The sequence below is a fragment of the Enhydra lutris genome, unplaced genomic scaffold (assembly GCF_002288905.1).
Source record: "Enhydra lutris kenyoni isolate GAN:26980312 unplaced genomic scaffold, ASM228890v2 scaffoldscaffold26, whole genome shotgun sequence".
In the NCBI taxonomy this organism is placed as follows: Eukaryota; Metazoa; Chordata; class Mammalia; order Carnivora; family Mustelidae; genus Enhydra; species Enhydra lutris.
In genome coordinates this window covers 14,432,077-14,445,115 of record NW_019154110.1, presented here as the reverse complement: position 1 = coordinate 14,445,115, position 13,039 = coordinate 14,432,077, and the positions used below count along the sequence as shown (strand labels likewise).

The 13,039-nt window shown below is 54.9% G+C and overlaps 1 protein-coding gene across 4 annotated transcripts; it reads right to left on the bottom strand.

Annotated features, from left to right (window-relative positions):
- Nucleotides 1-412: 412 nt before the first annotated feature.
- On the bottom strand, nt 413-11,615 carry LOC111151345 (septin 4). Of its 4 annotated transcripts, none has more exons than XM_022509296.1 (12): nt 11,512-11,615; nt 6,314-6,607; nt 5,844-5,937; nt 5,320-5,406; nt 4,702-4,825; nt 2,148-2,282; nt 1,918-2,035; nt 1,727-1,828; nt 1,442-1,538; nt 1,191-1,353; nt 904-1,003; nt 413-638 (listed from the first exon to the last, which is right to left on the bottom strand). In XM_022509296.1, exons 1-12 carry the CDS (start codon nt 11,512-11,514, stop codon nt 579-581), a joined length of 1,377 nt encoding a protein of 458 aa, XP_022365004.1. In that variant the 5' UTR covers nt 11,515-11,615; the 3' UTR covers nt 413-578. The 4 variants fall into 4 exon arrangements, with proteins under 4 accessions (XP_022365004.1, XP_022365003.1, XP_022365006.1 ...); XM_022509295.1 differs by lacking the exon at nt 11,512-11,615 and adding an exon at nt 8,738-8,948; XM_022509298.1 differs by lacking the exon at nt 6,314-6,607.
- Nucleotides 11,616-13,039: the final 1,424 nt, after the last annotated feature.

Sequence of the window (13,039 nt, the reverse complement as noted above, 5' to 3'; positions counted from 1 at the left end):
TCTAGCACAGGCTTCTTGGAATGCAGAGCTTAATTCTGTGTATACCCCTTTCCCCAAATCAGGGGAAACGGGAAGTCAGGAAGCTGCATGCTGGTAATACCATGTTTTCCCAAGAATGGATATCAGATCCAAAGCATCTATAGAACTGAAAATACTGTATGTGGAAAAGATGGAGAGCGGGTCAGGCCCCAGAAAAGAGAGGCAGGATAGAAGTGGTCAGTATGATGGAGAGGCCAGGTTGGATTCTAAGCGGAGACTGAACCCTGTCATAGGAGAGGAAAGTTTCCCCTACTCCCCCTTTCCTATTAAAAGCCAGAAACCAGCACCCTCCTTCAGCCCCCTTTAAAAAATGGGTCCTAGGATCTTCTTGGTCTCCAAGAGGTGGTAAAGACACAGACAGCGACACCAGAAGGCAGCTATAGACTTGTTAAACTTTATTTCCTCTGAGTCTCTGGGGAGGCAGCAGGGATGTAAGGCGAAGTGGCAGTAGCTGCAGGGGCCTGAGCAGAGCTGGTGCTGGGAGGGGCCGACATGGGCAGGACGAGGAGGAGATTTAAATATCCAGGATTGAAAGCCAGCTAATGGGTCTCTTCCATCTGTCTTTGGATTTTGTGCAGCATCTCCTGCATCCGCCGCAGCTGGAACAGGCACACACAGCGAAATGGGGCCATTTAGAATTCTACAGTGTTAGGGAAGTGCACCCAAGCTCTGATCCCTTAGCCAGGGCCATCGTAGCCCAGAGTTATGATGGAGACCCTGGGTAGAAGAATCAATCCCTCAATCCAGGACCCAAATAGGTCCCAGAGCCGGATCTTCCTACTCCCAAACCACAAAATATTGAGGTTTATAACTAAGCAGGGGCCTTCCATGCTGTCAATCCCTACCACCCCATACTGCTCTCACCTCCTCATCTTTCTCTCGGATCAGCCTCTCCGTTTCTGGATGTGTCCCTGGTGGGACAGCAGGGATGGGAAAGTCGGTACCACTCTCTCGAGTCAGTTTGCTGAGGGGAAGGGGGAAAGGGACTTGGTAAGGCTAAGGGGACCCCAGCATCTGCTTGGACTGAGCCCAGGGCCTGAAGAAGAACCAAGGAAGGGCTTGTTCTCACCCAAGGCTGCGCTTGGGCCCCCCACACCCTCTGTACACACACACCCCCACAACCCGCCCTCTGTCCTGGCTTCTGGCCATACTTGCGATTCCTTTCTTTCACCACCAGGCGGGTCATGCTCTGGATGCACTGTGCCCTGTAGTTCTCATAATGTGTCTCCCGCGTCACATCCTTCAGGTCCTGCATGTGAGTACGCACCAGCATTGTCCTCAGCTTCACAAAGTCGCAGTGTCCTGGGTTTTCCACTGCATAGCAAGGCTAGGGGTCAGCCAGGAGCATGGGGAGAGCTTCTGAGGGCAAGGAGATACCCTGGTCACAAGCTCAGTGTTTTACCTTCCACGATGCCCCAGGGGTAGAGCCGGCCCCGAACTCGCCGCCCTCTGGCCTCTACCACAGTGTTGCTGCCAATTACAGCAAATGGGATGCTTTCCTGGAAGAAGTTGGGGGGGGGGCTGTCAATACCCCCCACTCTTACCTGTTCCTTTCCACCTATATCTCTATTTTCTCTGCTTCACTCTAGGAAACCAGGGTCCTCTCCCACCCCTTACAAAGAATTCTACTTCCCTCTTCTGCTCCAAAGAAACAAGATGGAAAAGGGATGCCCTGGGGTGCTCCCACCTTTAGGGCTTGGTCCTGTAATTTGAAGTCCTCATCCTCATCAGAGTCACAGTCTGGGAACTGATAGACCTTGATTCCAAAGCGCTCAATCTCCTCTCGGATCTGGCAAACACATGAGGGGCCCACAGTTCTGGGGACCCCATCCTTTCCAGAAGCCCACCTGCTCCCCTCCCCCCACCAGCTTCCCTCACTTTGCGTTTCTTGCGCTCCACTTCAGGAGGTGTCAGTGTGTCCGCCTTGGCCAAGATAGGCACGATGTTGACCCGCTGATGCAGGGCCTTCATGAATTCAACGTCCAGCGGCCGGAGCCTGGGGAACAGGAATGTGTGACCACAGGCTAGCAGCAGCCCCGCCCTGGCGCTCTCAGCCTGCTCCCTTGGCAGCACCTGGCGGTGACAGGAGCCTCAGGCTCGGACCATACCCGTGGCCAAAGGGTGAGATGAAGTACAGGCAGCAGTGCACCCTGTTGTCTTGGATGTTCTTGCGGTTCAGGCCGCTCTCGTCTCGGAAATACTGCTCGAACTGCTGGTCGATGTATTCTGCCACAGGCTTCCAGCTGGGGCAGGAACAGACAAGCAGAGAAACTGTGGGAGTGGGGACTGCCTCTTGAGCTCTGGGACTACAGAGTGGCCCATGCCCTGGGCAGTGTCCTCAAGCCTCTGCTATTCCCTGGCTTGCTTGCCCACATCTCCAGGGAGGTACCTGGGTGCAACAGGGGTGTATCTCACCTGTCCCACTAGAAAACCAGATGGAGCACACAGGCAAAGTTCAATAAATACTAGTTTGATGAGAGAAGACCGAGGTGACCAGACCAGTAAGAATAAGGTGCCTGCAGGTGAACACCAGCTGGAAGCCCTCAGTCATGTTCACAGTGAAGTTCATAGTCCAGCCTCTGAACCTTTGCTCATGTGCTTCTACCCTCGCCTCCACCTCTCTAAACCCACCCCATCCTTCAAGGCCATAGCCAAGAACTCTCTCTTCTGTGAAGACTCCTTGCAGTGGGCACAGTGCTCTCTCCTTCTCTCCACCACACTGTGAAATCATACATCATATGATTTTATAAACACACACACACACACACACACACACACACACACACACATTCAAGAACTCCAACTTTCAAGTCTTTTGCTCTTCTGTTATTTAGGCTCATCCTCACTGACAGGTGCCCAGACAGGTGAATATGTAAGCACCGTCACTTTCATTTCATATAGGAAGGAACTAAATCTACAGCAGCTAAGAGACCATCCAGATCATTCTGGCTAGCAAATTTTCTACCCACCCAAGCCCTTGACCTTCTGACTCCTCCGTGTGCTTGCTGCAACACTGCCTGGCCTATTCACTAACTTGAGCTGATTGACACACATGTGAGAGAACAGCTTCTCCCCCTCCCCTGACCCCCACTAGGACCATAAGCCACTCACAAATCAGGATGATTCACACTTGTTCTGTAGCCTTAAAATGTCCAGCACTGGCTGGACACCTAGTATGTGCTCAATAAATTCCTGCTGGTTGACTGAACGAATGTATGTGCAGGAGCACTGTATACTGTGAAAGGCCAAACAAATGAATTACTACTGTGAGAGAAAGGAGGAAGAGGTAAGTAGATTGACTGAAGGAGGGGATGATACTTGCTACAGTAGGAACCAGGTGCTGGCGGGCGTAGTTTCACGGCAAGCCCGGGGTGCTGAGACATATACCTAGCAATGATGATATGGAGGCCACCTCGATCCTTCGGGAATATTTCCATCAGAAGACCACAAACTGTGTGCCAGCACAGTGCAAGGGCAAGATTATAAGAAGAAATGGCCCTCCCCACAAGGCTAAGACTGCAGTTGAAGATGAATGCGCACGTTAAGCCAAAACATCACATACAGTAATGATAAAGCCTGGGGATCCAGAGCACAGAAAGGTCCATAAGGGTCTGCTGAGTCTGTGAGGCAATTACCCAGGGTCAGCTTTCTGGGAGGGCCACCTGTGGAGTCAGCACAGGGCCCTGATCTCAGAAGGGCCCACCCTTGGTTTGCTTCTCTGCAGTGGCCATCTTGAAATCTGTCACCATTTTCAACAAGGGACCCTGCACTTATATTTCGCATTGGTGCTGCAGTTATAATCTTAAAATCCATGAGTGTAAACGGCTCTTACTTTCATTTTTAATGCACATTCACATGCGTCATTTGGGGTGATTTTCAGATCAACTGGGCAAAGTGGTAAGGCCGGGATGTTTCAGCTGAAGAAACAGGAATGCTGTCATTTGCTCAAGCCCACGCAGTTACTTAATGCTGGATCAAGGTCTGAACTCAGTCTAGTGGTCTTAGCACCCCCTGCCTGACTTCATTAAGGGCACCCCCTCTCCTGTCTTTATCACTCATTCTCCTTCTCTTCCAACAACTTGGGTCTGACCATTATCTAAGCATCCCTCCAGTTCCTGAAAAAAGAAAGCCAAGGATGATGGCATGTGTGGCAAAGCCACCTTTTCTTCTAGCCTAGAGGGTGCCTGGAGTTTAAACAAAGCTCAACCTGTTTGTCTCCCCTTCGCCTCTTCTTTCTCCTCCTCACCCATTCCTCAAGGCACTCTCATCCCTTTAATAAAAGTGGTTTGTGGCACCTAAAATGTGGCTGGTGAAAGAAAAGGAAGGAGGGAAGAGGATGTTTATTGAGCAACTACTAGATGTCAGGCCCTGTGCTACATGTTTTCAGTTGGATTTACTTTTTTGAGGCTTACTTATCTTAGATCTTCACCCCCACTAAGTATAGGTCAGAGTCACAAAGGACATTAAAGAACATCTATTCCAACCCTTTCCCTCTCATTTTACAGAGGAGACAGCTACCCCATAAGGAGCAGTGGCATGCTCAAAGCCACAGACTTTCCTCCTGAGGATTTTGGTTATGTCTTTGCCAATGGATGCTCGTGTATGGGTGGGTGTGTGTGTAATGGGAAGAGGGCATCTGGGACTGTGCTTGGTCAGACATACCACTCTGTGTTGTTGACTGCATCCCCAAAACCCGGTGTGTCCACAATGGTGAGCCGCAGCCTCACACCCTTCTCTTCTATATCCACTGCATGTTTAGTGATCTCCACAGTTTGCATGATCCGCTCTGGAGAAGGGGGAAACTGAGGCCAGGGCAAGGGCAAGGACCTGCCCAGTCAGGACAAACCACCCACCCCAACCAGCTCTGCTGCCCAGACTGCCTCATCCATACTGCCCCCCTTCCCACCCCAAGCTGACTGGGGGCCTGTTCTCTGGGAACCAGCAAGGAGCACATTTCCCAACACAGGAAATGCCGGTGGCTGTTGGCTCTGGCCCCAGCCTCTTCTCTGCTCCCGGCTCTTTTCTTGGATTCCTGGAATCCTTTGGGGGTCAGAGACTCAGAGAGCAGGATTCTGGTCCCTGCCCTGCTTCAGCACCCAAATCTTTAGGGAGCTGGCTGGTGGGCTGCCAGGCTACATAGGCCTACAGAGAGATGCCGTCAATCCCTCTAGGAAGCCATGGTTTCCTGCCTGCTGGGGAAGGCCCCAGGCCCCAGGCTCTGGCGTGGGTTTGATTTCCCAAGTCTACAGGCCTGTCTGCAAGCCCCTCTCCTTTCCTTACCTTCAGCACTGAGGAGTTTCCGGTCCCGGTACAGATCGGTGAGGAAGAGGCTATTGACAAGAGTGGATTTCCCCAGGCCAGACTCTCCTGATGGGGGAGAGAGGACAGAAGATAAGAGCTATAGCCAAGAGGCAACCCCATTAGAACAAGCTGTGGAGGGAGCTGCTTTCTTATCTAATTGGGAAGAGACAAACAACCATAGCATTTTAGAGCTGGAAGGGAGCGGAGAAAACAGCTTGTCCAGCCTTCTTATTTGAATGAGGCCCAGCGAGGGTAAGAGATTGCCCAAGGTCACACAGAAAAAGGCAAATATTGGAAAGCTGTTGATCAAGTGTTCTTTGTACCACTTCAACGTCCCCTCACCCCCCCACATACACACTTTTGGCCACCCACGGCTCTTGGTTATTTGCCAAAAAGACACAGCCACTGGCTGCTTTTTCCTTCCTTACCCATACCCCCTCCCCACATATATACTGTCCATACCTGCAACACCCCTACCCAGTCCAGTTCTTCCCCTCCTCTACCTGCCACCATGAGGGTAAAGTCAAAGCCCTTCTTCACAGACTTCCGGTGAACTTGATTGGGTAGGGTCGCAAAGCCCACATACTCCTTGTCATCCTAATGGACAGGAAGGCAGAGTGCATCAGAGCGAGAGGCAGGAGGGGCCCCAGGACCCAACACCAGCCTTCTCCCTCCCTCCTAGGTCTCTGCCCCCCCGCCCTAGAGGAGCACTGTCACACTCCTTCGAGGGCCCAGCCAGGGCCACCAGCCAGGCTTCTGCCCCTGCTAACAGTTTCCAGTGCACATGAGGGTCAATGCCACGGAGCTAGGGCTGACACAAGACAGACAGCCCCAGGTCAACATGCATGCATGCGTGTGCACACACCTATACAAACACACGTGCCCATACACGCACATACACTCGGGATCTCTCTGCTCCCTCCCTGGGTCTTCCTGCACCAGCCCACCGAAGGCCAAGGGCTGGAGGTTCTACCTCAGAGGAGTCATAGGGATCAAGCTTGCCCCAGGGGCTGCGGGGCCGGGCTGAGGGGCTGAGAGGGGCAGAGGCAGAGAAGCACTGCTGGCTGTCAGAGGCCTGGGACCACGAGGGGGGTCTGAACTCCAGGTCATCCTGGTAGAGGTCCGGGGCCTGGGGCCTTGGCTCCAGGACTTGGGGCTTGGACCCCCAGGTCTTGGCCTCTGGTTGGTGGCAGCTCTCGCTTCCTGGGAAATCCTTCACGAACTTGTTCAGTTCTGTGTCATCGGTGTCCTCCAGGAAGCACTTGATCTGGGGGGGTGGGGAGTGGGTAGGTGGCACGAAGGGGAGAATGAAGGAGGAAGACAGGAGAAGGTAAGAGGGAGAGAGAGGAAAGCGCTTGCAGTTAGAAGGGAAAGAAACTGCACTAGCAGCCAAGCCAGAGGAATACTCCCCATCCCTCCCTCACCTGCTCCTGGGCCTCCCAGTGGAGACATCAGGAGAGACCCCAGGATCCAGGAGCAGCCCTGGGCAGCCCCCAAAGTCCTTTCAACTGCTGTTGGGGTCTGAGTAGCTCTAGTCCTGATGCTCCCTCTCAACAGGGTGCTCACCACCTTGCCCTTCCTGGGGATCTGGCCAAGACATGGTCCAGGGACTGCCCTAAAGGCCAGGAAGCCAGACTGAAGAACGGGGAGCAATGGAGGCATTAGAGCTGAGAGGAGGACGTGGTTCAGGATTCAAGGAGAGTGCAGATGGTCAGTCAGAATGGGGGACGGGGAGTAGGGTGGGGTGAAGGGAGCTGCCGGCCCAGGTAAATCAAGGGCCAGCAGGGGCTCTGTGCCAGCTGTCACTGCACGTCAGTGAGCTCTAGCACCGAGGCGCAGACTCTACTGGGGGTGCCCACTTCCCAGGGCTCACTGCAAAGAGCTCAGCACAGCTGATCTGACCCCCCCATCCAGACACTGTGCCACATTGGAACCTGTGCCGAGGCCAGAGGACAGAAGGGTAAACCTGCCAGTGGGATGGAAGTGAGCTGGGAGAGACCCAGTGAGGGAAGATAGGAGTACGCTAGGCTGCTGACAGCCCCTACCTGGGAGGGACATGCAGGAGGAAACACCCGTTGGTTGTCTCTTGCCCCCTCTACCTGGGGTAAGCTTCAGCCTTCAGTGTAGGAGGGGAACTGGCCTGAGCCGCGAACCACAGGGGCGGGTAGGCAAAGAGTGGCCAACTCCTCTGTAGAGACCTGTCCACCCCCATCTCCAGCTTGGAAGAGAGGTCACTTCCCCCCAGTCCTGCCATCCCCTCCAGATCCAAAAACTTCCTCTCTCATTTGGGAGCCAGCCCCCTTTGTGGAGTGCCTGGCAGTGCTGGGCTCAGCTCTGCCTCACAATACCCACATGCCACCTCCAGACAATGGACAAGGGCCGGCTTCAGCGGCTGACTCACTCTCTGCGTTTTGGCCAAACCAGTGGGGGCTATCCCAGACCACTATGGAGTCCCGGTCAGAGTGCGGGGAGACAAGATGGCCACAATCTTCTGCAGGTCCCCAGTTTACAGGGCAAGAATTGAGGGAGGCAGACATTCACATTGCCAGGTTTATGCCAGAGGGAAGGGACTGAGATAGAGAGGATGCAGGGAAAAGTCCCCTAAGAATTACCTTCAGGCTGTCGCCTCTCACGTCCCCACACCTGCCTGTAGCTATAGTCTCCAGGCCCCCCCTGGACAGAGGGAAGGAAAGAGGCCCTTTAGCCTGGAACTGGAACCAGCATGTGGGGGCTTAGTGAACAAAAGAGGCTGTCCTGAAGCAAACCTAACAGGCTTTTCTCACCCATAATATTTGTGGGATCCCAGTGGAGTAACTGTCCATCCTAGTTTATTTGCTGCCCTGGCATAGTGATTAATTGTGCCCCTTTTCACACAAAGTGTCCCAGGTTGGAGAATTCATTATATCGCAACAGAGAAGGGATGGGGCTGCGGGGGGGTGAGGGGTATGGGGTGCAGCAGGTCTTGTTTTCTGGCAGCTAGAGTCTGGGGAATTCCAGAAAATCCTCCCTCTCTGCATAACCCCACAGTGACCCAGCACTTGGCCCCGGTGAAAGACGACTATGTTTCACTGGGTTTCCGCAAGGACACTGAGCAGAGGGGCAGCAGTTAAGGGAGAGAGGAAGACACTGATGGGGACCCCTAACATCCCCAGTCTTCCAACAGTCACCAGGAACCCACCATTCCTGGGTTCCCTGCCAGTCTTGGCTGCTTATCAGGGAGGGCCCCACAGAGGCTGTAGACAAGGAGTTAGGACACTAGGGTGTTCACCTCCTATCTGCTCTCCCCCAACCCCAGCTCTCACAGTGACTAGATCACTTTTTTACTTAAAGCCCCAATCCCCATCAAGGCAGGAGGGGAGAGGTCAGGTCCCCCCCATCTCCCAGAGAAGCACCTTACCCCAGCTTCAGTCCTGTCCTCAGGGACAGAACTGCTTTGCCATCCCAGTGAATGGTCCATGTCCCAGGCTTCGGCAAGCTCTAGTTCTAATTTTATCTCCCAGGCAAAGTTCCTCACACACGGAAACAGCCTGATCCCGATGCTCTTGTTGTAATCCAGCTTCCTGGCTTGCTCCTTTCCCTTTCTCTTTGACCCCCCCTGTCTCTGTCAGGGGCCAAAAAAGCCTGTGGAATGTCGTTCCCCACCCCCTCCTCCTCCCTTTCCCTTGGCTCCCACCCTCCAAGGACAGCTCAGCTGCAGCAGGATCACTCTGTTTCTCTGCAGTCCCCTCCTCCTCTGATTGGCTGTCCCATGACGCCTGCCCGCTGCCTACCCCGGTGGGCACAGCACCAGCCTCCCAAGTCTGTCTGCAGCACAGGCTCTTGATCAACCTGGCCTCTCCTATTACCCCCCAAGGACCCCGAGGCCTGCCAGAGGGTCGTGAGCTGTCCCCAAGGTGATCTGGCCCATCGGTACATGGGGACAGCCACCCAGGAGACTCCACTCCTAAAGGACTCCAATCTCTTTCACCTTAACTTTAAGCCATGCTGAAGTAAGGTGGGAGGTCTTATAATCCCCTTGAAATATGTTCTCATGGGAACAGCCCTGCTTTTCTGCCCAAATGTCCCTTTGTGTTTTCCTAGCAGGGAACCCCACTGTCTTGGGAAATCTGCCCCTAGATTTCCCTGTGGAGTCCCAGCCACAGGGGACTCCTCCCACCCAAGGATACCTGACCTCTGACTCACGGGGACCTATATCACTTCCATCACCCCACTGTTCCCAGAGAGTCAGTGGAGGAGCTGCTAGCACTTGGTCTCGGAGGGGCATGAGTTCTGGCCCAAGGGAAGCTGGCATCCCAGAAGCTTCAGAACGGCCAATTAGGTGGGAGACAGACCGAGGGGCCTGGCTGGGAGTATGCACATGGAGTCGGAAGACCAGCGTTTCTGGTTTGGCCAGAAACACCCTCTATGATTTTGAATATTATCTTAATTTCAGGGCCTTAATGTCCAATTGTGAATGGCCCTATCTTGCTTCTCAGGAAGGCCGGGGAGAGATACCTCAAGCTTTTGAACCTGAGGAGAGAAGGTGCATTTCAAGTCACAGGATAATTTTTAATGTTGGCCTGTCATTCTTTTCCCATGCAAACTGAAACCCCGTTGGGTTCCTGGGCTGGAGAGCACTCCCCCACTGTACCCACTGACCTCCAAAGTAGCTGGGACACTGATCTCCTTTCAGAGAGAGACCCCTTACAGAGGAGTCTGGCTTGACATGAACACGTCAGCCTAAGAACTGGGCCTAAAGGGCCTACAGCTGACGACTCTGGTCGTGGTGGGGTGTCTTTTAATTAGAGCAGAACAGGGTGGCTTCAGCCAAGCTGAAAGCACCAAGACCTCAGCTGAACTGAACTCCGTGTGTGGCAGAAAAAGCCCCTCTTGGTCCCTGCTGGGCTTGGCATTGGGGACAGTCCATGCTTCCCCAGGCTTCCATCACTGGAACAATCACTCTGTCTGTACCCATGTGGGGAGAAGTGGGGCAGGGATAAAGACAAGCACCACTTGGCCTCTCCCAGGAACCCCCTTCTGGGGAAGGTCACAAGGTCACCAAGACTTCCTAGCCAAGCCTTGGGCCTCAGCCTAGACACAGCTTGAAAGACAAAAGCTCAAAATGTTGGCCTTTCGAGACCTGGAAGCCTCTGATTCCAGTGGGCCCAGGGAGTTCCTTTCTCGAGGCTGCCCACAGCCGACATCCTGCCCCACAGGCTGATCATGGATCTCCTCCTTCTGTAAACAGCCTGTGCCTCCCAAGGCGAGGGCAAAGGCTGGGGGGCTTCCAAACTGGGAGGAGAGGCTGGCATGAGGGCCAGAGACCCTGACCCCCTTCATAATGCATCTGTGGCAGGCTCTGGCAAGGATGGCAGCAGAAAAGCTGACCCCCTTATAGTCAGACATCAAAGCTTCCCACCTGGGGGTCCCAGGAGGCAGGGGGGTGTGACTATTTCTCCTCCAGACAGGTGGCAGGAATGAGCTCGCCCAACCCCCACTGCTGCAGAGGGATCTGGTTTGGGAGTGGGGCAGTGTACAAGGCAGCAGGAGGAAGCCTCCTATGGTTCCTGTCTGAGAGGCAGAGGGACAGAGCTGATCCCATGGGTAGGATGGTGGGCAAGGCTTCGCTCTCTCAGGGGTCCCCGGGGCAGAGGACGCAGTAGGAAGAGCCTAGGAGCTGCTCCATGCCAGGCTGCAGGAAGGAGGGCTCAAGCGTCTCACCATCCCTCCTGGGGAGGCAGGCACTGTTTGTAGGCCTCCTCTGTGTGTTTCCCAAAGGAAGTTGGTACTGGCCCCTGAACCCAGGGCAGGTGGGCGAGGAGGGGTCACCCAGGTAACAGCTGACTCAGGCAAGGGTGGGGGACCCTCAGCTCAGCCTGCCGCTGACGCGCCTTCCCCAGCCCAACAAGCGCGTCTCTGCTGGCGGGCCCCCACCCCCACCTCCGCTCAGCACTGACCCACCCCTCGGTCCAAGAACACCGGCAGCACCCCAGGACTCGGGGTCCGCTCCGTCGCCACTCGAATCAGAGGGAGAAACTTGGAAGCTGCGACGCAGCGCCGTCCACCAGCATTGCCCGCCTGTGCCCGCAGCCGGAGACAGAGCCGGGGCTGCTGCGCCGCGGGTCCCCGCGGAGCCGCCGGGAGCAGAGGGCCCTGCGCGCCTCGGCCCTGCCCCGCGCCCGTGCGCCTTACCATGGCTGCAGCCCGGGCCGGGCCAGCTCCTCCTGGACAGTGTCCGAGGGACCCGCGGCCGAAGCTGCGAGCCGACCTCGCCGGACCGCCGGCCCCCGCCCGGCGCCCAGAGTGCGGACCGGCCGGGGGCGGGGCCTGTGACAAGGGCGGGGCCAGCCGGCCCTGGGGCGGGGCCTGCCCTCAGAGATCGCCGGCGCCTGCCGGGGTGCCCGGGACGGGCGACTGGCGGCGGGCGGCGGGCGGCGCGTGCTGTGGGCCTTGCAGCCCGAGACCCCGGGAAGCGAAGAGTGCGCAGAGGAGCTTAGGACAGCGCTGCACTGGTCACCTGGCTCGTCCTTACTCAGCCCCTAAGAGTGGCCTCTTCAGGCAGCACATCACAGTGGCGGCTTGAGCAAATGCCCAAAGAAAAAGGAAGGGCCCACCTGGCATCCCCAGGAGGAGATGTTTTTGGAAGGAGAGGGGTTTTGCCCCACGAGTTGGGAGAGAAACCATTAGTTACCAAAGGTTTGCAGGAAATGAACCCCACTGACGTCCAAGTTATTGATTGTCCCTACACACTCCATACCTCCTAAGGTAGAACGTTGGACGTTCTCTACCTCTACCCAAACTATGAAGACGAGGCAAGAGGTTCCCTTCCTGCAGGGCCCTAGATTAAAGATTAAAGAGGATTTGCTGCATAAATTATCGAGGGATCATCTGCTGGAAGGGTGGAAGGGAAGAGGCCTAGTGGCCTTTATGGGTCAGTAAAGCCTTGTCTGAGGCTGAGGAAAGTGGGAGGGCCTCAGGAGAGGCCAGCCCAGGCCTGAGCCAGTTCTACGCTGGGCAAGCAGGTGAGATGCTGTGGGGACAGATGCCCCAGCAGCTTTAGAGGCATTAGAGGCTCAGAAGGGTCATAGCAGCAAGGAAGAAGTAGATGCTTAGAGGGTGGGGAGTTGGTAGGGATCTCCTGAGCTAATACAGGTCTGAGCTGGTCAGCTTCTGTGGAAGTTTCCAGAAGCATGCCTCTCCCTGATTTCCAAGAGCCTTCCCCAAAGCAGGCTGACTGGCCCGAATACGCTTTAGACAAAACTGAGGCCCACGTACAACATGGCACTCTCTCTCTCTCTGGAAGTGCCACAGCCTGCCTACCTATTTCTGTCTGATCTGTCACCAGTGGTCACGGTTGGGATCAAGTTAGAACTTAGCAAAGAGAGGGAAAGGGCCTAGGTATGCAGATGAGAACCAGCTCAGAAAATGAGGCATGACTATTGGAGAAGTTATTGGATATTTGGCATTGGTGGACTGAAGGATGGGGGGGGTGCCTTTGCTTAAAGAAATCAGGGGTATTCATAAGCTAGCAAGCTGAGGAGAAACCTTCCTAGGTGGGTGACCTTGGGCAACTCACTTTACCTCTCTGGACCTCATTTTCCACACCAGAAAATGAGAGAATTAAATTAGGATAAGGGCCAGCAGCTTGGCTCAGATAAGAGGGAACCTCTGAAGGTATAGAGAGGTTCCTGGAAAAGGCCTGTGCTAGATCAAGAGATCT

Excerpts from the sequence above, each read along its gene's own strand:
- LOC111151345 (XM_022509295.1), bottom strand. The coding sequence starts at position 8,797 with ATGGACCATTCACTGGGATGGCAAAGCAGTTCTGTCCCTGAGGACAGG. Across the intron at positions 5,407-5,843 it reads CTTTACCCTCATGGTGGCAG|GAGAGTCTGGCCTGGGGAAA; the intron begins GTAGAGGAGGGG and ends CTCCCCCATCAG. Across the intron at positions 2,283-4,701 it reads GCAGTCAACAACACAGAGTG|CTGGAAGCCTGTGGCAGAAT; the intron begins GTATGTCTGACC and ends TTCCTGCCCCAG.